This window comes from Leuresthes tenuis, unplaced genomic scaffold, assembly GCF_036924035.1.
Source record: "Leuresthes tenuis unplaced genomic scaffold, fLeuTen1.0.hap1 SCAF_10, whole genome shotgun sequence".
Taxonomy (NCBI): domain Eukaryota; kingdom Metazoa; phylum Chordata; class Actinopteri; order Atheriniformes; family Atherinopsidae; genus Leuresthes; species Leuresthes tenuis.
Window position 1 is genome coordinate 10609026 of NW_027325364.1, and position 23207 is coordinate 10632232.

Genomic DNA, 23207 nt, shown 5'->3' on the forward strand with positions numbered 1-23207 from the left:
GCTTAAAATAAACTTGCACTGATCGACAAACCAACTGCAGCAGAAGTGCACAGTGAGCAGAAACGGTGGCTTTGCTCAAACTTTAGCCCAACATCTCAGAGAGAGTGAGTTTATGACTTCTTTCCTCATTCTTCCCATCAATCTCACTAAAAATATTGCAGTAAGTACTTCTGTAGCTGACAGCACTGAGGACGCTCTAATCCTGTAGCATGACTGCTGTTGAAAATCCTGCTCTTCTACAGGGGGAGGATTTTCACACTCAGAGCGTCAGCTAAATCCTATTCATCGAACAGCGTCCCTCTCTGCAGACCTGGCAATCCCGGCCCTGTTACCAGGCAAGCCAGGGACACAGCCAGCATTGTCGGAAACTATATTTAGTTGGACCTGACATATGGACTAAACCTCTGAAGGACATTTTTGTTTACGTCAAAGTGCTTCGATGGCAGCCCACTCAGATCGTCCTCAAGTAATCAAAAGCAAAGTCAACTCCAGAGGTAGCAACGAGGAGCAAATATATCCGGACCAGCAGACACTTTTAGTTGGCCAAATATGAGCGAGTGGTTTTTCAGCGAAGCACTTTAAAGCCTAAAGGCTTCTGATTGGACGAAAACAAAAAAAAACAAAACACCAGTTGTCAGGTCTGAAATCCCGACGGAGAATGGTACTGTGACGCGGTGCATAGTGCAAAGAGAAGTAGTGAGCAACATCTGGAGATGAGCTGTGACAACCTGCAAGGAAATCGGTGCAGTCAAGTTTAAAATGAGTATTGATAGCTGAGCTTTTTACTGCTCCACTCTGTCCGACTCCATCTCTGCGGGAGAACACTGAACAACTGCTTTCCAGTCTTGAAATATTAAAAATAAAATAAAAATAAAACCCCCTTTGGCCTTTTATGACATCTGAGAGACATTACTTACAAAGATGGGACCACAGATTCCTTGCACTTGTTTTTTTTTTTTTTTTGTTTAGTTTTTTTTTTTAGACGGACGCAGCTTAGTTTCATTGCAAAACTTAATTAAATGCAGTCTTTGTATTACTAATATCTGCAATACAAAAAGCAAAAGGCAGCAGTGAGACAGGGCACCATTACCCTTTGTACTACTTTACATTTTCTCTTCACAATTACTGTATTTCACTGAGAAAAAGATATGAGCCTAAGTGGAAAGGCCAGGGAAGTCAGAGCAGCCGAGGCTGAAGAAGCAGAGGTAAATATAGAGCATGTTTAAAACCATGGTATAAACAGCAAATGATTATATTAAATAAGAGTGCACAAATCAAACGAGCCCGTCAGGACTCAGGGATTGTAACAGCAATACAAACTGATATAAATAAAAAAAAACTAATACAATACGCTTTAAAATCTGAAAATAAACCTTGAGAAAGAAAGGAATCCACTTCTCCAGTTTCAGGTCTTTCAGTCGGTTGGTTGGGTTTCAGCTTCATAACTGTATTAAGGGGAAAGTCAACAGAGTTGCTATCCACAAAGTGAGCTGTATTGACTACTAAACTGGCATAATGGACAACACAATGTGGAGTTATTAGGCGGGATTTAGAGTGGATCCCTAAAAGACAAGTGGCCATTTTGATGTGGATGACTCTACACAAAAGCGTACAGTTTGCCTGCCACCATCTGATTAGGGCCTGCCTCGGCCCAGATGAATCACCCATTCAGGCCTCGTCTTAAGATTCTTCCACGCTGCTTTATGTCTGACCCTCCAGCGCCTAACAGCAGCTCTGTGTGCTGAAAGTGTGCGAGTGCTGGTCTTGGATCTAAGTAGCTTCTAAATTATCATCTCATTCTAAAACATGACTGTCTTCTGTGGGTGTGTTCGTTTTGGCTGCCAGATTTGTGTTGATGCATAATATTGCAGGGACAAGTGGTAGGAATTGTAAAGCAGAGCAAGATACATTTTAGTGCTCCACTTTTTCTTTTTGTCTTTAAACCACTGAGCAATCTCCTAGACTGCCCCCTCCTACCCCCTCCTTTGTTCAGGATGCTGTCTTCTTCTCTCATTCAGGCATTGCACTGCCTACATCACTGACTTTCATTTACTCCTTCTCCCCTCATTCCTGTGTTGAACTGCAGACATCCCCTCACCCACATCTAACCTTATCTAAGCACCGATGCCACCAGCGTCAGTGTTATTCTGGGATGCCACAGCAACTGAGGCCTCCCCATCGGCTATTTTAGCCCCTCTACCAACAGTTGGCTCTGCTTCCTCAATGGGGCCAACAAAGAGAGAAGCGGTTTCCCCTGAAGGAGACGATACGCCCCTATCGGTCCGTTCCAGCTTGCGGTGCTTGCGTGGCTCCGGGGGTGTGTCCTTCTGGGTGAAGACTGCGCGAATTCGCTCCACGCAGATATTGGCTGCTTCCCTCGTCTCCCTGGAGAGTTGTGATAGGCTGAGGAAGCCATGGGGAAGGTCGTCTACCACGCACAGAGTGACAGGCTGGTCTATGTTCCTCAAACGCTTGGCAAACATCACAGAATCATCCAGCATGGGGTCTAATGCACAAGCCTGAGAGAAGGAAACAGAAAAGAAGGGGACAGAATAGTGAAAAACAAATTTTAATTCCCTTCAGACATGTCAGGAATCTTAATTAAGGGATGAGGAAAAGCAAGCCAAGTATCCCAGTCTCTTTTGTCCCTGCTTTCTTTTTACACATGCTGACTCACTAAAGCCACCAAAGAATCAGCACTAGTTTCTCTGTTTTTGTACAACACCCCCCTCAAAAGAGCAAGCGTAATTAAAAATTTAAATAAAAAAATCATTTAAGCTCAAGTCCTCATAAAATACAGAGAATTGTACATTGTTTTTGTCAGCCTATCCTTGCCATACTTTAGGTTAAATGTTTTTCTCTCAAGGAAGATGTGCCCCTGGATATCCAACTAAAACTTTTCTCACCACTATGTGCACAGGTGGCAGCCCTTGCAGCATGCTGTCAGGGGCCAGCAGAGGCGAGCAGAAAGGATCTTTGACCACCGGAGAACTCTCCACCTTCATCTCAGCCAGCTGCTCGGAGCGCAATGGCTCAAACCCCAGAGGAAACTCTCTGGGGTGCCCCAGCTCTGATCCCTCCTCTCCAGCAGGGGGAGGTATGGCCACGGAAGACAGGTCGTGGGTAAAGGAGGGATCTGGGTCCTTGGAGAGGAAGAAACTCACATCTTCGAGCTAAAAAACAGAAAAGATGAGAAAGAATTCAGATAAGGTTAAATAGAAAAAAAATTTAATTAATTTTTTTTAAAAAGAAAGAAATCATTTTTTTTTTTAAATAATCCGGAGGTTAAAGGTTAGGAAAGCATAGGCTTGAAATATTTGACTAACAAACTTGCTTATATATATATGCATGGACATTTTGTTCCTGGGAAAATCTAAAGTTCTTTTAAAGAGTGTCTTGGCTAAACAGTACAAATTTCAAGGAAGAAAGCAAATATACTCTCTTATGTCACCCATCCAATCTGCCGGTGAGAAAATACATGCAGAGATAATCTGCAGCACCTTGCCAGGATCCCACACAACCAAAAAGTTTGGATTTTCTGGGAGCAGTTCAAAGCCAAATCTGTGAGGGGTGAGTATCATAATCTCAGCTGAATTCATAAAACTGATGCATGCACGTTGCTGCAGGGTAGATAGCATTGTATGATAGCGTGCCAAAGTATCTCTTTGCTTGAAACATCTTTAACCTCTTACACAGTCTATGACTGTACAGCAAATCGTTTTCTTGCAAGCAGTGCGAGACAAGAGATAACCTGATCATAAGGAAGGATAAGGGATTTCTCTTTACTGTAATGGCACAACAATCGCTGTCACATATGATATGATCCTATAATGTCTGGTTAAATTCTCACACTGCAGCTCCTGCTTGTTTAATAGTGTTAACATCTTCTCGATAAAAGCATCCGCTAAGAGCAAGCTAGACTCAATGTAAACAAGTATGAGCATGACATACAGCGCGCTCGGAGATGAGCGGTGCACCCTGGGCAATGGAATCATTGTGGGATCCCAAGTCTTGGCAAGTCTTGCTCTTCACAGATAATTTCCTGCTGGGGAACTCTGATGGCTCGGTGGGCACAGGAGGGTCAGCGTGAAGAGAAGAGAGCGTCGCCTCGGAAATGCTTTTTCTCACCGTTTCTGAGGAGGAGAAAAAACAAAAAATAAAAAAAAGCAAAGAAGGAGGAAACTGATGAATGCTAAAAAAGAAAAAAATTGAACTCAGACTCTAAAAATCCAGACCATTAACTACAAAAAAAAAAGTGTATGGCCTTTTAAAAAAGGTCAAAGACGCCAGCTCTGATTCATCTGGGCTAAATGTCAGTTGGAGGACATATTAAAAATAAACTCAAATCACTTTCACTCATTCTACTGTTTCCACTTGTCGTACGTCTTCTGGTTGACAGTCGGCAGTTAAAAGTCCAATATGTAAATCGGGATATGTCAGAAAGCAGAGAGGAGAAGTAGGGGGAGGAAATTCAAAAAGTGCTGTCTCAGTGATATCATCTGCCTGCCCTGAGCTGTCCAAACACCACTGTAAGCAGCGTCATGACTGGCCTCCTTACAAAGCATCACAGATCCCCCATCTTTTTAATCATGTACAATCTCAGCACCATGATGGCCTTTTAATAATATAGACTCACCCAAGGGACTCCTATTTGATTGGGTGTCACCTAACAAAGGAGATGGCACGGGAATCATGATTCCCTTTCAGTAATTTAACAATTACTGTCCAGGCCCTGCTGCTTCAAAGAGGAGAACGGATACAAATGGGCTAGAGGAGTATTAAGCAACAGGGTGGGATAGGGCAGTAATTGGTGAATTGGATGCTGAAGAAATGGGATCCACATCAGTGACCTCCTGCATATCGCCTGTAAATTAACTGTGGCAGGCTGATATTGGACAAATAACACTTAAACAGGCTTAATGAGCACACTGAAACTACGGGAAGTGAACGGTACATATACACAAAACACACACAGACAAACTTGAGAAGCAACCCTTATCAACACACTGACTTCCATTCATTGTTAGCAGCCTAAGCCAAATGCCCACCTGAAACCATGACCCAACTCAAGCTTAACTCCAATTTTAACCTCAATTCTCAATTCCAACGTTGTACCCAATCCTAACCAGGACCTCGGTAATGACGTTTACCTCATTAATGCAAGGCTTTAATTCCCATGAAAACTAGTTGTCCCCACAAGGTTAACGTTTGTGCCAGAAAAGCTTCCAAAGAGGAACCAAAAACAAGTGCACCTACACACCTGAGCTGTACTCTCTGCACAGAGATATGATCAAATACACAAACCGACTGCATCTATAGAAAATTCTAAAACCCAATAGCAACCAAGCAACACACTTTCACACCACCCACATCGTCTCTAATGTTCCTCCTTACCACACACACAATCACATATACACACCAGTTGCAGGTGTGTCAGTGGCTCCAGATGGAGTCTCTGCAGCTGTACTTGGGGAGGCCGAGGCTCTGTTGGTATCCAGCAGGGAGTGGATCCAGTTGGAGGCTCCCTGTCGGAAATCTCGCAGCAGCAGAGCCGTATCTCTCCTCACCAGGCTCAGCGTGCTCACTCTTTCTACCTGCTTCTCCGTCTGTGGCTCATTGCCTGGAGGAGGAGAGGCGTAGGCAGGAAAAAGATGTACAGAAGAAAGAAAGTTTTACTTCAGTGAGCACAAATGAGTACCAACAAAAATGATGACAAAACAGTCAATTCAGTTCAGTTCTATTTATATGGCGCCAAATCACAACTAATGTAATCTCAAGCACTTCAAAGATACTGTCCAATTCAAACCAATTATAATCAGATTGACTTTAAAACATAATAGGAATCCAATCAAATCTAATTGATTCAAATCGAAATTAGTCCAATTCGAAGTCAATGCCAGTTTAAAAAAAATGTTGCCTCTCTGAAGGAACCACTTAGATGGGTTAAACCAGCATTAACACTTCACTTCAATCTAATTCCCCATCCTGAGCGTGCATGAGGCGACTGTGGAAAGAAGAAAACTCCCTTTTAACAGGGAGAACCAGACTCAGGGAGGGCCTGATCAAACTAAACTGCTCTAGATAAGACATTCTGCACGAATCGTGGCTATCTTACAAGTGAAGAAGTATTTTGGGAAAACAATTTAAGGTTCTTTACTGCGATGGTGCAAATTACCAAGGCTGTTTTTGCTATGTACAAAGATTAGGTTATTTTGTTTACTATACACATTGTGGACAAGATAATGAACTGAGGAAACAATTAGATAAAAGAGAAGACGACAGTTTTGTGATTAATTATACTATCCCTAATAATAAAAGAAGTACAATGCGGAAATGAGACAATTATCTGGTTAGAATGCAGAAGATCGAGTTTAATTTACCTCATAAATCTATTCAATTATATCAATAGATAAGGGAAACAATTGTTCCAGGTCAAGAAACAAAACACTTTAATCTAGTAATCATCTATGGTACCCAAAAAAATTAGCCCCATCATAACCCTGTACCCTGAACATTTACAGGAAGGCTCCAAAGAAAGAAAAATCTAAAGTCAATTCTCCACTTAATAAAGAAAAGAAAGAAAACAACAGAATCCTTGATGGATGTCTTAAAAACACCCACAACTTACCTGCGTAGGCACTAAGACACCTGGAGAGCACGCTGAGCGGCAGCAGGGGATCCATCAGTGTAAGCAGACGGGAGGGCGATGCGTAGGCCGTCAGCAGGGTAGCTGGATAGGCCGCCACTAAGCCATCTGGCATTCGCACACCAAAGGCAGCAGCGCGCATTGATGTCGTCACACATAAGTTGCCCCCCGCGCTGTCGCCGGCCAAACACACTTTCTCTCCGGTCCATCCTGGAGACAGAAAAATGTAACGCTGATGAAGCGAAGAATGGAAGGAAAAAAATTCCATTGAAGTGAAAGAAAGGCGCGTCTTTTCTCTCCACCAAAGTGAGAATATGCAACTTCTGTAAAGGGGTGCCGTCTCGCTGTCTGCCTCATTGCAAAAATACAGCCGTGCTGTACAACCACAATCATTGCTATTCAACACAAGTTTGTTTCAGCTGTCAGATGCAGTCAAATGCAAGCGGAAGCATTCTGTTTTCTGTCTCAGCATTGAGCATCACCAGTCGTTTGATAGTGCAGGAAGCATACTGCACGGTCACTCTCCAAGTGATGAATAAATCCTTGCAACATATACAAGGAAGTGGTGGACCCAGCTCAGGATTCACAGAAGCACTCTATGCACAGCTGAAACGACGCATTTTAAGGCATCTCATAACTTTCCCTTAGCCGTCTGTAATATACAATTACAGATACATGCAATGGCTGTGCAGTATATTCAAACCTCTTCACTTTTTTCAACAAGGATTCGATTCAAACATGTACATCATCTATTTTTTTTATTTATTTTTCATAAAAACAGACATCCTCAGCCTCTCCAGCCCAGTTTTGTCTGAATGCTTTGGGGCGATTGTTGGTCTGACAGATAAGCGCTTCAGTCTTAAACTGCTGTACTGTAGAGAGAATTTCCATTTAATCTTCCCCCCAGTTCGAGTAGGTATTCCTGTCACTTAACAGTAAGCCCATGGCATAACAACTCCATACAATGTTGGATTTCTGCCCTGTATTTGACAGCAGAAACGGTATTTCTAAAGTAATGCTCATTTCCCGTTGGAAAAAAAAAAAGGGTCAAATTGAGTCTTCTTTTCATGAAAGTCGATCATCTAGCCTCTCGCTGTCTCTGTTGCCTTGAAGACCGATGTTCTTCATCACAGATCCCCCCCCCATTCAGACCTTAAACATTGGCACTTTGCTGCAGAAATTCCCGTTTCCTTCCCCGTATCTGAGCCCTAATGCATTCATGCCTGGCAGATCTACAGACTCTAAGCTTGGTTTTCATTTCAAAATGCAGCATCGACTATGACACTTGTGAGTGTATGTGAACATAATCTGAAATATACCATTTACATATTCGCAAAAATCGGTTCCAAAACATTGCATGTTCTCCCCGTGTATTCGTGGGTTCTCTCCGGCTTCCTCCTCCCTCCTCCCACCCCCCCACTCTCCATAGAGTCTTGAGTCTGCCCTGAGGCTTCCTGCTGGAGGTACATGTCTGAAAGACCTCCACTAGGCCTGAAACATATCCTGCCAGCTGCACAATCCAACTCAATCTGGCTCCTTTAACGTGGAAGAGCAGCAATTTAACGCCATCACCTATCGCCGGTGACTAACCGCCTCATCTGTGAGCTCAGACACTATTCAGATGAAGCTTCTCGTAAATGTCAACCGATTGTCCGTATTGGAAGATAAAAAGCCAGTGCGACTTTGGTGTAGGCGTTACGGTGTAATGTGTGCATACCTAGTAGGTGGTGGTTTCTTAGAGCCCAACAGTAGGCATAGAAACACTCCTCAAGTGCCCGAGGGAAAGGGGCTTCCGGGGCCAGAGAGTAATCCACTGAGAGGATGGGGACACCAAGATCCTGGGACCAACTCTTCAGATAGGGCTGCACAAGCACACAAAAACAGAAGGCTGACATTATGAATGGAACAACAGCACAGTACATGTTTAATAAATGTTTGAGAAACCGTGGCAGGAGCACAGAAAGAAAAGACATGGATGAAAAAGTTCCAAATGTTCTGTGTTTTTGGCTTACTGTGAAAACAAAAAGGAGAATGAGGGCTGCTTTCACAGACACCTCCATTTCTCTTCTTTTCATACAGTAATAACAAAGATGCCCACGTGTCCTACTTTGCATAGAAAGACCGGAGACAAAGGGGTATTGATGATTTATATGGATGGGCTGAAAATAACTGCTAAAATACATAGTGGTTTGTTAAAGTCAGACTACAAGTGTTTATGGTACTTATGTAGTGACCTTGAGCAAAGCATAAAAACTTGCTGTGACAATACTCTTTCTATACAGCATCCGTCCTTTCTTCCTACCTCACTAACGCTTGTTGACTTGCTGTGACAGGGCTGCTGCTCAAAACGACAGATCTCCTTTCACAGTGGCAGTAAGATGATGATGCATGTACATGCTCGTAAGTCGCCTCACTAGCCAGTATTTCAGCATGAAATACATTTTTTTTTTTAAAAAGGAAATAAAATTATAGTCAGCTGTGGTGTCTTTCAGCCCTTCCTATGAGGAAAATTTAGATCGAGTGGGAATGAGTGTCAACTGACATTGGACTGTCAGACAACTCATCATCTGCCTGCCATAAAAGAAGGAAAGCATCCACAACAAATGGGCAGAAGGGAGATGTTTGCGTTTGCAGGACTTAGGCCGTTAAATTTTACATGACTCTAAAAACATTTCCTTCTCACAAAAAAAAAAAAAAAAAAAAAAAAAAACAGCCACATAAACACATACACAAAGAGGGAATTAGTTGCAGGCCTACTCATTTTCAGGTAGGCAAAGCTGTTAATCTGCAATACTCTACCTCTGTCATCCAACACTTCATCATCTGCCCAAGTTGCTAAATTTACAGATGTCATTACATCCATTTTTGATGACAGCCTCACCACCACAGGCTCCTGCAACTGAGGTCAGTCTCTATGTGACCAGAGGACATGAGAGACAGGATTATGGGACAACACTGGCCTCTACCATCAGAGAAACCTTCAGTTTTTCTCTTCTGCATGTGTCCCTCTTTGAGTTATTCAGATAGAAAACGACCCTCAAAAAATTGGAAGGAGAAAAGTATGTGGAGTCAAAATATGGCAATAAGGAAATGCAAAAAGGACACCAACTGAACAAAAATGACTTTGCGAGATATTAGTAGGATTGTGAGCGAGCCTGTAATAAAAAATAAATAAATTAAAAAAAGACAGGCCAGAGGAGGAGGAAAGAAGGACAGTCTGACAAGTCTTCCAATATTGCCCGAGGTAATCCTTCTCCGAGGGGTTGTACAATTCTTCGTTAATTCAACATGACAGCCTTCCTCACCTCTGTGATCACTCCCTCTCATCCTCAAGTTACTATGCAGCTGCAGATCAAGGATATCCACATCCTTCACACTTTCACTGAGCAGTCTCTTGCAAGAGCTATAAGTAGCTAAGACTGCAGACAGCTACAGATGACAACATCTGCACAGGATAAACATGGAGCGGGGTTCCAAATAAACTATTAAGATGTACTCATTGAGTTGAGCATGTGCTCATCCTGCTACAGTTTCAAATATTGTAATGTATGAAGACAAAATAATGTCTTCTCCACACATTTTATGTTTATGTTCTTTACCCTCCTCATTCAAAATAAACAGGTAGGTATGTCCAAACTTTGGTACTGTAAATGTGTTGGTATGTAGAAAGTAAATCTCGGACAAATCTTCATCTTCGACAAGAAAAGAAAAAAAAGAGGGACAGAATGAAGTCAATGACAGGATGCACCAGCATAGTTAACAGACAAGGGTAAGCTTTGTATGCACCTTGCTGATAAACATGGAGTCTGGTCAAAGTATCTCTATCAAGTTCTCAAGGAATAATTACAAAAATAATTAGCTTAACGACTCATTACATGCCAAACCACTGACAGGAAAAGGCAGCCCGGTAACCCCTCAGGCCCCTCTGCTGTCAACAAGTGTGTGTCTCATCAAGACTTTAATTATCTCGGGTTCAATTACAATTAGGAAGAGAAAACACTATCGAAAAACATGGCAGTGAGGGAATGAAGCTAAAGGACTGCGTTGGTGTTGATACTATTCAAATTTGGGTAAAAAAAAAAAAAAGAAAACAGCCCCTGAGCGCTTTGCTTGTTTTTAATTAGTTTGAAGCAGCCAGATAACACATTACATCATAGTTTCCTGCATTTTTACCAGCTGTTACATTATAAATAATACAGCTAGGTCAAAACCCTCACATACCAAAATGTGTTAACAGGCTAGATTCTCAAATTTCCTTCAGGATCAATATCTCTCTATCTAGATATTATAAAAACTAGGGCCAGGGCTTTAACGCGTTAATTAATTACACAACAATTAATGCGTTAAAAAAAAAACGCATTTTAATCGCACTTATTTTTGCACCGCGGAACGTTTCTCACCGGATGAGTTTCAGGCATACCGATTACACTGGAACACCAACTAACGTTCATGACTTCAGACATAGGCGGCGCCAGGGTAGGGCTCGGTTGGGCTATAGCCCTAGATGAACTGTGTTAGCTCTGCCATAAAACCAAGAGAAGTGCGGAATCCAACAGCGCCTCCACGTCAGGCAGCTGCGATGACAGCTGTGACGATCACAGGACGTACCTCACTCATGTGAGCGCGCTTTGAGAGAATGCTCGTCACAAAAACCGGTGGATTGCACTAATTTGAAAATGTCAACCTGGTGAGTTTTAATATTGTTTTTGGAAACTTTGCTGATTTTGTTATTTTCACTTTGCCTGTTTCATGCTCTTCCTTGCTTCAGTCTTGTTGCCTAATTGATCGGGGCTGTGTTTTGACTCTTGTCTGTTGTGTGGTAGACTACATATGGCTTTAGGATAACTTAACTATTAACTAAACCGTCTCTCTTTCTCTCCGTCTGTCTGTCTGTCTGTCTGTGTATGTTTCTAGCTGTGGGAGGATGTTGTTTTATTTAATATTCACATTGAAATTATGGCATTGATTTGAGCCCCGCCGCCGTGTGGGTTAGCCCCACCGTAGTTGAACCAGAAAAAATACTCTGGCGCCGCCACTGACTTTAGACTACGACAAAACACAGTGAACAATAGTCAAACCAGAACAAAGAAGCCGATGAGACCGCTTTGGTTGGCCCCGCGGATGGGAAATTTTGTTTTAAAAAAAAAAAACTGACGGATGGGATAGTCTGTAGCGTAGTAGTGGGTTTTACAGGCACCCCGTATATACAGGCTACAGTCCTCGCTGCAGTCGGCCCCGGTTCGATTCCCGCATCAGACGGCTTTTTACTGCGCATCATTCCCCTCTCTCTGCTTTCTGTCTTTTTATCTGTCCAGTCCATTAAAAGGCATAAGAACAAATAAAAAAAATGGACGGATGGATGGAAGTGTCGATAAGAACACGGTTGTAAGTACCATCGTAAAAAAAAAAAATAAATGTTTTGTTGCTGAAGCTTATGTATTCAGTCATTATTCAATGTTCTACTAAAATCCATGTGAAAATTTTATCCATGTGTGCTTCTCACTGTTTTCAGGTCAAATATTTATATGCGATTCATTTCGATTAATTAATTACAAAGCTTCTAATTAATTTGATTCTTTTTTTTTTCTCCTGAGAAGATCAGCAATTACAATCTGGAGTAATTATTTCACTATTTTAGCAGAAGTAAAAAAAAAAAAAACTTTGAAATCAGTCTCGATCCTGAACTACCGTCTCACCTCATGTGACTTTGAGGTCTGGGCAACAAAGCCTCCCCCATGGAAGTGGATCAGGAGGCAGGGAGAAGAAGGGAGGCGCTTGGTCTTCAGCCCCAGGGATAGAGAGATAGCACCCCCCTCAGAGCGGGAGAGAGACAGCAGAGTTTCACTGTCCTGGGGAGAAGGAGCGAGAGGGGTATTAGAAGCATGAGTAAGTTGGAAAAATAAGACAGCAAAACAATTAAGATATATTATTAAGAGCTAAAATTCCCATCATGATATTTGCCTCACTATAGTGAACTGTATGGAAACTAAAGTTACAAACACAGCCTAATTTCATTGTCAGTATAATTCATTTCTAGTGTTAACCACAGGACTCCTTTAAGAGCTGGATTAACTAGTTGTTCTGCATCAGCCTGTTGCCAACCCCTCCTGTAACGGCAGGTTAAGTCCATTAACTCCATTCATGAGCAGAAACAAGGAGCAGGGATGTCTGCTTGTGCTGGCTTGCATTTTGGTCCTCTCAAAAGAATGGGAGTGATACAGTAATACAAGAAATCCTGCATGAAAAATAAAGACACTCAATAGAGACAGAGTAATTTAGCTAAAGTTTGAAGGCTGATGTTCGCTCAAGCAGGTCATAAGAATACCAACTTCGCCATGAACTGACCAGTAAAACGGTTTAACGCGCTACGTACAATAAACCAGGTAACACAATAAATACTTTCATTCAGAAGCATTCTTTGGACACAAGAGGGCTGTGCTCAAACTATAATAGCTAGTCTAGTTTTGTATTAAATCTGACTTTGTGAAGCTTTTTATTGAATTTCAAAGTAAGCCACAAAAATGCGAGTGAGCTGAATACCAATTTAAGTACCTGTCCTTCACGTAAGTCATAAGAGATGAGTCTCATCTGAACCGGAGCGGTACCGATGTGTGCTGATGGAGGAGCTATCGTTACACATGCTGTGTGGTTGGCTGCCAGGGGAAGGTCAAAGGGCACTGGGGGCACTGAGAGAGCTCGGTTCACCTTAACTTGAGTAGATGTCATACTGGCGAGACTCTGGAGGAACAGAAAAAAAGATGGACATGAAGCAAAAAAAAAAAGAAAAGAAAAGAGAACAAGTTCAAGAGATAGTCAGGCCACTGGAGAGAAAGAGTAACTGGATGAATAAATCATGAACCCCACTGAATAAATTGAATTCTATTCCATTATTACTAATGGCCTGTAGGCCAAACTGCATGAAGACAGAAAGGTACTTTTAGCAGAGCGCAGTGTAAGTGATTCAGCTTTAAAATTAAAAACAGGGGAGTGCTCATTTCTGTGTAAATGGGGAGCAATGGTAACGCTATCATATAACAAACACCTGAGAGTATGTTTCTCCGCGTGTAATAGGAAGCATTAATAACCTACTCACCGACAGGACCTCCGTCTCAGTGATGTTCCAGAACGACTTCCAGAAATGGACATCCAGATTCTGAGTGATGCGTTCAAATTCTGTCCCTCTCAACTCTGGGTCAATGGCATACTTCCCCGAAGTAAAGAAAGAGCTGGCTGCCACACCTGGGACGGGAGGGAAGGTGGATGAGAAGGATGTATAATGGAGAGGGCATAGCACGGTCCGAGTAACGGTGATGCAAAAGAAATAAATCATAGTAGCAAGAGAAGAGAATAGAAATGGATGAGCTGGAATAAAGCTTCACTGACAAACGCTCAAAATAAAAAGGAATGTTGCAATGAGGGATGGATTCTAACCTGTAAAAACAACTAAGAATGGAAAAAACTCACTAAGAATAAGAGAGAAGGTGAAGGGAAGGAATAAAGCAAAACTAAAAATGCCTCCTTTAAACACAGCAAAGTTCACAAATCTCAATTTGGCTCAGAATCTACCAAAAAAAAGATTAACTCTTATACAAATATCTGACATAAATCTGCAAACTAAAATACACACACACACAATATCGACTACAGCTTTAAGTACTAAGTGAAGATCGTTTAAGCATAATATGAGCTGTGGGATATTCCATGTATAGTCACATAGCCTCTCAGTTCAAACCAGAGGACAAAAAAGAAGGAGTAGACGGTCCAGTACACTCACCATAGGGTGCAATACCTCCTGTGTCCACTGTGGCGCAGCACAGAGCACAAGAAACCATGAGAGTGGGATAATTCCTTTTTCAATGTTAAATATTTATATCCGTGTATGTGTGCCTAGCACAAATGTGTATACGATACTACTACTACTTCTTCTATCACTGCCTCCATACATAACTGTGCGTGCATGTTCAAAACATTCTGAAATATACAAGAAGCACACCAGTTAGCCCTTGAGATTGCAAAGGATGAAAGAGCATCTACAATCCAAAACACAAAACATCAAAAAGGTACACAGTCAGGGGCCAAGGAGCAATGCAGAACGATCTGTGAATGAGAACGATGTGGCTGGATGTTGAGAGGGTGCAGCTGCTTATGAGATGATGCTGACCTATTCCTGACTGATGGCGCTTGTAGTTTTCTCCAAAGGCCACGAGGCCGATAGCGATGGTCTGAAGACAGGGTCGAATGGCTGGAGTGAACTGGAGGGACGGATGGGTAAAAAAAGCAGAAATTGAAACATAGATGGGGGGGGGGGGTGTTTCAAAGTATCAGAGGTGTGTAAGACGTTATAAATCAGTAAAGGGAGGTTTCATCATTCCCTCCCGCCCTCTTTAGTTTTTTTTTTTTTTGGCCTCTGAAGATTCGCCACATTTCAATAAGCTCAAATGAGAACAGAGGGAATAGCTCAATTCTTCTTTCCTCCGACTCCGTTCAGGCTTGGATAGCAGAATTAATTTGTACCTTAGCATTCCTCTCCTAGTTTCAACATATTTTCAAGGTAGATCGCAAAATTCTGACCTTTATCAAAATTGCAAAGATGAGAGCACTTTGAATCACTTTCTTCTCCGACTGTGAAAACTAATGAGTTGAAGGTTGCTTTTATTTACCCTGTCCTCTGTATTTCTTCCAGAGTAACTCCATCCAAGTATTCCCCTTTCATTTAAACTAAAATACAATTTTTGCATCATAGTAGAAGAGGCTGGTGCTCCCCATTCCCCACCATTTCTCGTCGTTGTTATGACTACGTGCTCACCTGAAAGCCCAGGCAACGGCCATAGAAGCAACCTTTATGCATGGATGAGTATTCGCGGACAAAACTCTCACTGAGTCCGCTTTCATCCTGGAAAAAGAGGTTGCCATGGCGGTTGTCATGCAGCATACGCTGAGCCAGGTAGAGCAGGGCGCGCAGCTGGCAGAGCGCATTGCAGTACGCCTCCATCTCCCCGGCATTGTGCGCCACTCGGAAGAAGATGCTGCGACGATTAGTGGTGATGTAGCGCCCCTTGTGGATGATGTGCAGAAGGCAGCAACGCACAACCTGAAACAGCATAAAAGGTCTGTTATTAAATCTTTGGGGACTAATCAAGAAATTAAGTATTTACCTTTTTTAAAAACATCAAAAATCTCCAAACCCCCAACTTCAAATGATAATGTTTCCTTAAAGAGAAAGCTTGATTTCATAAAATTAACAGTAAATACAAAGAAGTTATTTTCACAAAATTTCATCTTTATTTCTGGAATGATGAGAAAGAAACAAAGAGATCCATTCCGAGTCGTAACAAAGCAACTCGCACTCGTTTAACTGTGCTCTCATTAAAGAGGCATGTCCTCTGGGAGCGCTTAAGTTGTAATTAAGATTAGTGTGGTGAGCTTACGGGAAGAAAGTGATGTGTGACATATGCCTAAATGTGAGCATGTTTAAAAAATAAATAAATTTAAAAAAAAAAAATAAAAACTTGCCACTTCACCAGGGTGTTACAGATTAGTGAGAGTAGTACAGCAGGGATAAGAAGGATTATAAATGTGGAACTCGAGAGACTAGAAAACAGAGCAGCATTCATTTGCTGCTCGACTCAATCAGTTGTGTCGAGCTGCGCCAACTGAAGGTCATGACTTTTGATCAATAACTGCACAAGAAAGTAACATGGATACAGTAGTGTTGGGTAATTCTGTTGCTAAAGGATTTATCTAACCCAATTTGCAACATAAAATCGATCTTTGAAACAGATGTACTGACCTTGAAACAAAGCAAGATCAAGTCAAAGAGGTGCTGCTGAGAAGTTTCTCACAAGGAGAGAGAATATTGACAACAATGTACTGCAGTTTCTGGAGTCTTTTATACTCCAAGCTGCACCAGGGTTTAAATGAGAACAGGAAAAAAAAAAAAAGACCCGACTCATGCACACGCACAAAAAAACAAAAATAAAACACCTTAAACATCCCACAGCTTACCTTGACTAGTGAACGATAACCATTAGCAGGTATGTGTGGGTCAAAGTCAAAATGATGATAAACGGCAGCAAAGCCAGAGATGACCGGTTCCAGACTCCGAGCGTGCTCCTGGATTAGATGCATGGTCTCCACCAGCCGCCGAGCGGCATCAGCCTGTGAGCCCTTAGCTCCTCCTGAGAAGAAAGCGGCATTTTCTTCGCACACGGTGTACAGGGCCGCAAACACTGCCTTAGTGTCCATCACTAAGAGCGGTGAAACAAACAGAGGAAAGCAGAGGATGAAACACGGAAACAGCTGTATTGTCTGTTACCCTATGAGTATACTGTATGAATGGAGTGGCTGCAGTTCAGCAGGTTGTCCGTTTTGATACAACTTTATGTATAGAATTAAAAAAGGCATAGTATCAGTACTTGAACTTGAAGCAAACGCCACACCCACGGCCGTAAAGAACATGTAATGAACTCTGTGCCTAGTGGGATATCACTGGATATAGCCGACAAAACATTCTCTTAGTCCCATTAACTAATCCCCCATAGTCTGGTGTACGGAAGCTCATCGATTTAAACGTGTTAAGCAAGCCTTGAAATTAAAAGATGTAAACGCAGGCTAAGCAGTCAAAATCCCCCCCCCAAGATGTAGGCAGGCGTGCAAGGAACAGGAGGCTGAGGCTGTCTGCTAACATCGTGCTGCTGGGAACAAACAGATTACTCAGAAAGTGAGGAAAACATACAAGCACACTCACGTAAAAGTCCCAAAGGGAGGCATACAGCTGGCAAAACATGGCTGAGTATGTTTATCAAGTCTGCTCATATCATGAGCCAAATGTTGAATAAATATCCAGCACCATGTCCCTGGTGGACTCCCTTTGTTGGACTGTGCTCTTCTCTCGAGTCACCCGAGACCTCAGTTCCCATAACAAGCTCTGGGAACTCGCTGGTACTTACTGTATAGGGTGACTGGCATGCTGAGAGAAGGAGGTAAGAGAAGATGGGGCAAAAGATACGCCGAGGAAAAAATTAAAGGCTCTAAAACAACAGTCTGTGAAATAAAAAAAGAGATACCAGGGAAAAAACCGTCACAGGAAAGGTTCTTTTCCACTCCGATCGATGCTGACCAATTACCTTATATGACTGATACGCATGCAGGTGGAAATATGAGCTGATAAACCGTACTTTGCGTAATAAATAGGAAAATTATCCTTACCATCCTCAGAATGTGCACACACCCTTAAAGCTTTGGATACATTCTTTTTTTCAAGTAAATTTCTGCAGATACACGCCTAAAAAGCCTTGTTGGGTTGTGTTGACGGGCCCTCAAATGTTAAAAAGTGGAACAATACTTGTGAAGTGAAGTATTGTCTAGAGGGTCAAAGAAATAATAGAACCCTAATCGCACAATTATTATACTTCCCCCACCACTCAGGATGAGTAATAGAAGAGGCTATTTCAGTGAGCAGGGAGGAGTCATATCCACCCCGACATCTGCAGAGAGGCATTCATCAGCCAGACATCCTCTTCCAAGCACACGTACTGCATGAAAAATCCCTTCAACTCCTGTGTGGCTGCTCCCTTTCTTTGATAGCTCTGATTCCACTCATCATCGAAGAACTCCAATCAACAGGCGCATTTTGTAATACTGATTTTTATCTGTAAAATGTTTTGGAGAGAAATTATTCAATTGTGTCAAGCATTTTTGGAGTGGAAAAGATGGCTCATGTTAGCGTAAAACTTAAATGTTTCCGAGTGGGACCCGACAACAAGCCTGAGAAAAAAAAACGGTCTCATACGGGACCCAAAATGACTTCAAACCGTGGTCACAGAGTTGAAAGACTTTTGGTCTCTAATGAGAGCTGATATCCAGATATCTCCAGAGCGAAAGACGTCAGCTCACAGCAGACTCTTTGGTCATCAGCTCCAATTCAGGCAACAGTCTAAATGACACAAATGTATCACAAACATCAGCGATGAACGCCTATAACACCGCAACATTTCAACAGGTAACAACAGACACATGTACGGGTCTGGGATCGCTCGACCTCCGGATTTGGACCAGAGCCAGAGGATCACACTTCGATGCGAATGTTCAGGGTCTGACAAAACACAAAAAGCAGCTACTTCCAGCATAACAACGCAACACATTGCGTCAGCACAATCTCGAAAGGCAGAGAACATCTATAAATACGTTTTCATCGGTCTGCATTGGCACATTCACAGCAGTGTGATCTTACAGTGACGGGTCCAGTCAAACAGTCACACTAATGCCACGCTGTGGAAGTCGAACCAGGTTGGGCGCACGGCCAGAATACAAATTACACTGCTTAATTAAAGCAGGAGGCATAACTCTCATCAGTGCCAGCCAATAGGCCTGATGTTGACAGAGTAAGCTGGGGATGAACTTTACGAACCCAGATAAGCATAAGCGGCTCAGAAACTTGCTTAATAACAATGAAGTGAGCAGACATTATACTTCCATCCAAGTTCAGTGAACAGATCATATGCAAATATTATCCAAATAACACAGTTAGGCGAGTCAGTACAACCTCATCAGGAGCTCGTTCACAGTTCAAACAACTCATGGCCAAATTAACGCTACACCCCTGTTTGACATGAGATGATGCTTCAAGCAGAGAAATAATAAAGGAGCCATTACACTTACAAATTACACTTCAGAGTAGCAGTTAATAGAGACGGCTCCCACCTACTGCAGTCACAAGAGGAAAAGCCGGACTCACCTGCTGGCCTCAGACTTTTGAGCAAATGTCCTGGGTTATTTCCAGTTATGTCAGTACTGAACATTAAGTTTTTACAATGTCCTTTTGTGTTTACTCAAACAAAAAGCCACTGTAAGCCCAGCGCTGCAGCTATTATGTTGTACCCCGTCTCTCCGGATTAAAGATGGATGAGCGCGGCCATCAATAAATCATGTACAACAACCAACACCAGCGACTTCACAGACAAACAGTGGCTCCTGTGGGGCCCATGCAAAGTCCGAACCAAGTGTTTGCATAAAACTAACTGCAGATGGCCTCTGGTGTAAAAGCAAACACTGAAAGGTATGGACGAGGTGAAGATAAAACATACAACAAAAAAAAAAAAAGTGAAAATGTTTACCAGCATCTGAGTTCAAGGCTCTGTCCATGTCTGTCTCCTCTCTTCCACGAAAACAATGACAGCATGGAGAAAAAGAGGGGGAGAATGAGACAGGGAAAGGGAGGGAGGGAGAAGCAAGAGATCGGGTTTTCTGATCTTTGCTCCCTTGTCTTCACAATGTGCCTTTTCAGCTCTGAGCCTCTGTACGCAAGCCTGTCATAACTTATCCTAATCTGAAGCAACATGCTGTCCTTCTCTTTATTGTCTGTTAGTCCCTCCCATTGGCTGCTTTTTTTCATTTCATTTTCATTTCATTTAAAAAAAAAAAAAAAAAAGGTGGCGAAATCAAGAAACAACTCTGGCCTGCTCAACTTTCTTCCTGTGAAGGCAGACTATTTTGCCATTGGCTGTTCAGCTTGCAACACCCAGTCCGTCACCTTCGGCTCATTTGGCGAAACACAGCCAACACTGGCAGATGCAGCCATGAGAGGCAAAAGTTTTCTATAGGATTCGCTTTGTATCGACAGAGGTCAAAAGAATACATGTGAACACTCAGATACCAACAGTTAGGTAGCATTTTAGTCACTAAAATTAGATCGAATTGGCTTTAATCTAAGAGGAAAGAATTAGCATTAACATTATGAATGTTAATAGAGTTGTGCTCTAGTGTTTATTGATAGCCATGTTGGGCATCTGAGTGTTAAACTTGTTTAATGTAGTCACACTGATGATATAGTTTGACTCGTCTGAGCAGAAATATCCAGAATGTGCCAACTATTGAGAAATACTAATAGTCAGGAATGCATGCAGAGCACGGCCAACCTCTGAAAACCTAAAAACAGATGGTGAAAATAGCATTTGTAGAACATTTTTCCTGTGGTAAACATGTCCCCAGAGAGGACATTTTGGCTGAAATAACAGATGACTGTTCCATAACTCGATAGAGGGAAATATGACATCTCACCCACAGATGAAAATACACAAAACATAACAACAGCACTCATGAAAAATGTTGTTGTTTCTGCTCCCTTTATCCTTGTTCCTATTTTTACTAACTAAACCAAAGTTTTCCAACCCGTTAGGTGCCCCCTTTCTGCTTGTTGATTCAAAGATTTTTTGTATGTCGCACACAGAAAAATACAAGTGTAAAATATAACCTGAATAATGGAACATGTGTCTCTGTATTGTGCACGTTGGCTTAACGCTACACGGTGATCATTCAACACTTACTTCGACACAACTAAGCTAATGATGTCATTGCCCGTGCTCTTCCTTCTGCAACAAGTAAAATGTCACAGAAAAGACCACTTAACTGCAAGAGAGAGTGACTCCTGGCCAAAATTAAATACCTCACGACAGTGTAAAGTTTGATAAAAGAAGGGCAGGTTTTTGCTGGTGATGACACACTTTCTTCCAGACATATCACTCATAGCTCCTATCCTTTTTTAATGCATCTACAATCAATAAATGTAACTTTTGCACAAGTGAAACGAGCTTTTCGTTTGTCTGGAAATGTCTGCTTATTTAAAACTTTAATTAGAGAGCTGGTTCCTTCCTCCCACAAGGCTTAAATGAGTCACCCTAACTGAGATCTTATGTATGTCATTTCTAATCTATAGCGTTTTTTTTTTTGTTTGTTTCCATTCATCATGTCTATAAAGTAGAAATTTTAAGCTTGATTTAATATACACCCTAGGACAAGAATGTACTCTGGCAGTCCCTTGAAGTGGAACTCCCCCTTCTGGCACAAAGCACTTATTTGTCCATGCAAGGAGAAAATCTCAAGATCTGTCACATGGTGAGAATTACAACCCCTGGGCTCCTCTGTGTTTATATCATTTCTTAAGCTTTGTGAGATACAATATCTAGTCTATCTTCTTAAACACACTTTGAGTGTTGAAGGTATGGGAGGCATGTTTTAAAAATAGAAATCGAGAAGGAGGAAGAGCCCACAGCAGGGGCTCTGTCCCAGACAACAGTAGATTCACACGCTAACAAGGTCAAAGGCAACAACAGGAAACTAGTAACAATGAGCGTGCACACCACCACCCGCCCAACAAATGTAGGGCTTAGTTCAGCGGTTTAACGCAATGACAAATGTAACTATAATCAAATCTGATGAAAACTAAGTAACTCTTTATGTAACAAGAAAGATTAGGTAGAAAAAAAATCTTCTAATCTCATTACAAAGGTCTAAGCCTATTAAAGACCCAATAGTAAGAAACAAATACTTTAATAAAATTAGATATCAGAGCAAGGACAAAACAAATGTACAAAGACAAAGCTACTGAGGACCACTCTTAAGAGTAGTTAAACTCATAAGTAATGATGCCCTGGGCCTGGTTGGATAGTTACATTTAAAGTAAGATTAGGGACAATTTCACTTGGAAATAGAGCGGGTGGGTCGTTAAATCTTTCTTCCAGCTGACTCGCAATGCATGTATCCTGTGAAGTTTCCAACCATCCTTCAGGATGTCCACTTGTCAGCCGACTCTGGAGTCGTACGGACAGAACTAATTATGGCGTACCCACTGTCAGCTTAATAGCTTTATGGGCCGCGCTTTACGACAATTAACACTCCCTTCTCATTCATATCTCACACTCAACTTAATCTCGTTAATCTAGTCCACTACCCTCTTGGCTACGGCTGGAGTACCTGCTCAGGTGGCTCCTGTCAGGGTCAGCGGTTGAGACTAAGGGCACAGAACGTGAAAAGTTTATACGAATACATATATGAGATATATATATAACGCTAGTTAACCTCAGGTAAAGCAACGACACTACTACAACTGCTTAGGTTGGAACTATTAGTGGTCATGTTGTGTCTAGGACTAGTGAGTGCTCTTAACTACAGACATGTCAGCGACAGAGGCTTGTATGGCGTTTCTTTCGCAAACACTTTCATACGTCTAAGCATATCCCATCGACACCTACTGTTTTGAGGTCATTCAACATTCAGCCGATCTAATCTTTTGATACTGACCCAGCGGTTGCTACTCAAGACAGCTAACCTAGTGGCTAACGAACGCTAGCGGGAGGAGACAGCGTCTACGTGGGAGAGTTATTACAAGGACAAGTGGCAGGGGGCGAGGTTGACACACCGCAGAAGAACTCACCAACAGGGCCCTCTTTGAATCTGGAAGAGCGTCTACCATTCACACCTCTCTCCAATCTGCCATTCCCTCCACCTTTCTTGCTCGACGCCATCTTCGCCCACTCTGTTTACGTACCGCCTCTCATATCTCTCATACATACCTACCTGGCAGCGCTGAGGTCCCGCCCCAGCCAAAATTTGATCCAATGAATGACCGCATCCCAGTCCAGTAGCCAATCACGACGCTAATAAACACATAAGCGTCAGCCCGGTTGCCCTGACGGTACAATTTACTATAGGAGTACAAATAAACTCATTCATGAGGCTACAGATGAAAGGGAAAAAAATATCCAAACAAGACAAAGGACTTTGT

General features: G+C 42.2%; 2 protein-coding genes across 4 annotated transcripts in view; one reads left to right on the plus strand and one right to left on the minus strand.

Annotated features, from left to right (window-relative positions):
• LOC140316197 (trypsin-1-like) overlaps positions 1-23207 on the plus strand; it is a 309543-nt gene that overhangs the window by 54936 nt on the left and 231400 nt on the right. The window lies entirely within an intron of this gene.
• On the minus strand, positions 945-22984 carry lipeb (lipase, hormone-sensitive b). 3 transcript variants are annotated; one of them, XM_072393904.1, is made up of 14 exons: positions 22857-22940; positions 19762-19802; positions 16652-16893; positions 15453-15737; positions 14808-14898; positions 13740-13885; positions 13199-13384; positions 12343-12495; positions 8364-8508; positions 6629-6856; positions 5420-5620; positions 3952-4133; positions 2907-3173; positions 945-2519 (listed from the first exon to the last, which is right to left on the minus strand). In XM_072393904.1, exons 2-14 carry the CDS (start codon positions 19787-19789, stop codon positions 2115-2117), a joined length of 2559 nt encoding a protein of 852 aa, XP_072250005.1. In that variant the 5' UTR covers positions 19790-19802; positions 22857-22940; the 3' UTR covers positions 945-2114. The 3 variants fall into 3 exon arrangements, with proteins under 3 accessions (XP_072250005.1, XP_072250003.1, XP_072250004.1); XM_072393902.1 differs by lacking the exon at positions 19762-19802 and having other exon boundaries at positions 22857-22984; XM_072393903.1 differs by lacking the exon at positions 22857-22940 and having other exon boundaries at positions 19762-20036.

Excerpts from the sequence above, each read along its gene's own strand:
- lipeb (XM_072393902.1), bottom strand. The coding sequence starts at position 22,947 with ATGGCGTCGAGCAAGAAAGGTGGAGGGAATGGCAGATTGGAGAGAGGT. Across the intron at positions 14,899-15,452 it reads GCCGTTGCCTGGGCTTTCAG|TTCACTCCAGCCATTCGACC; the intron begins GTGAGCACGTAG and ends CCGTCCCTCCAG. Across the intron at positions 3,174-3,951 it reads CGCTCATCTCCGAGCGCGCT|CTCGAAGATGTGAGTTTCTT; the intron begins GTATGTCATGCT and ends TCTGTTTTTTAG.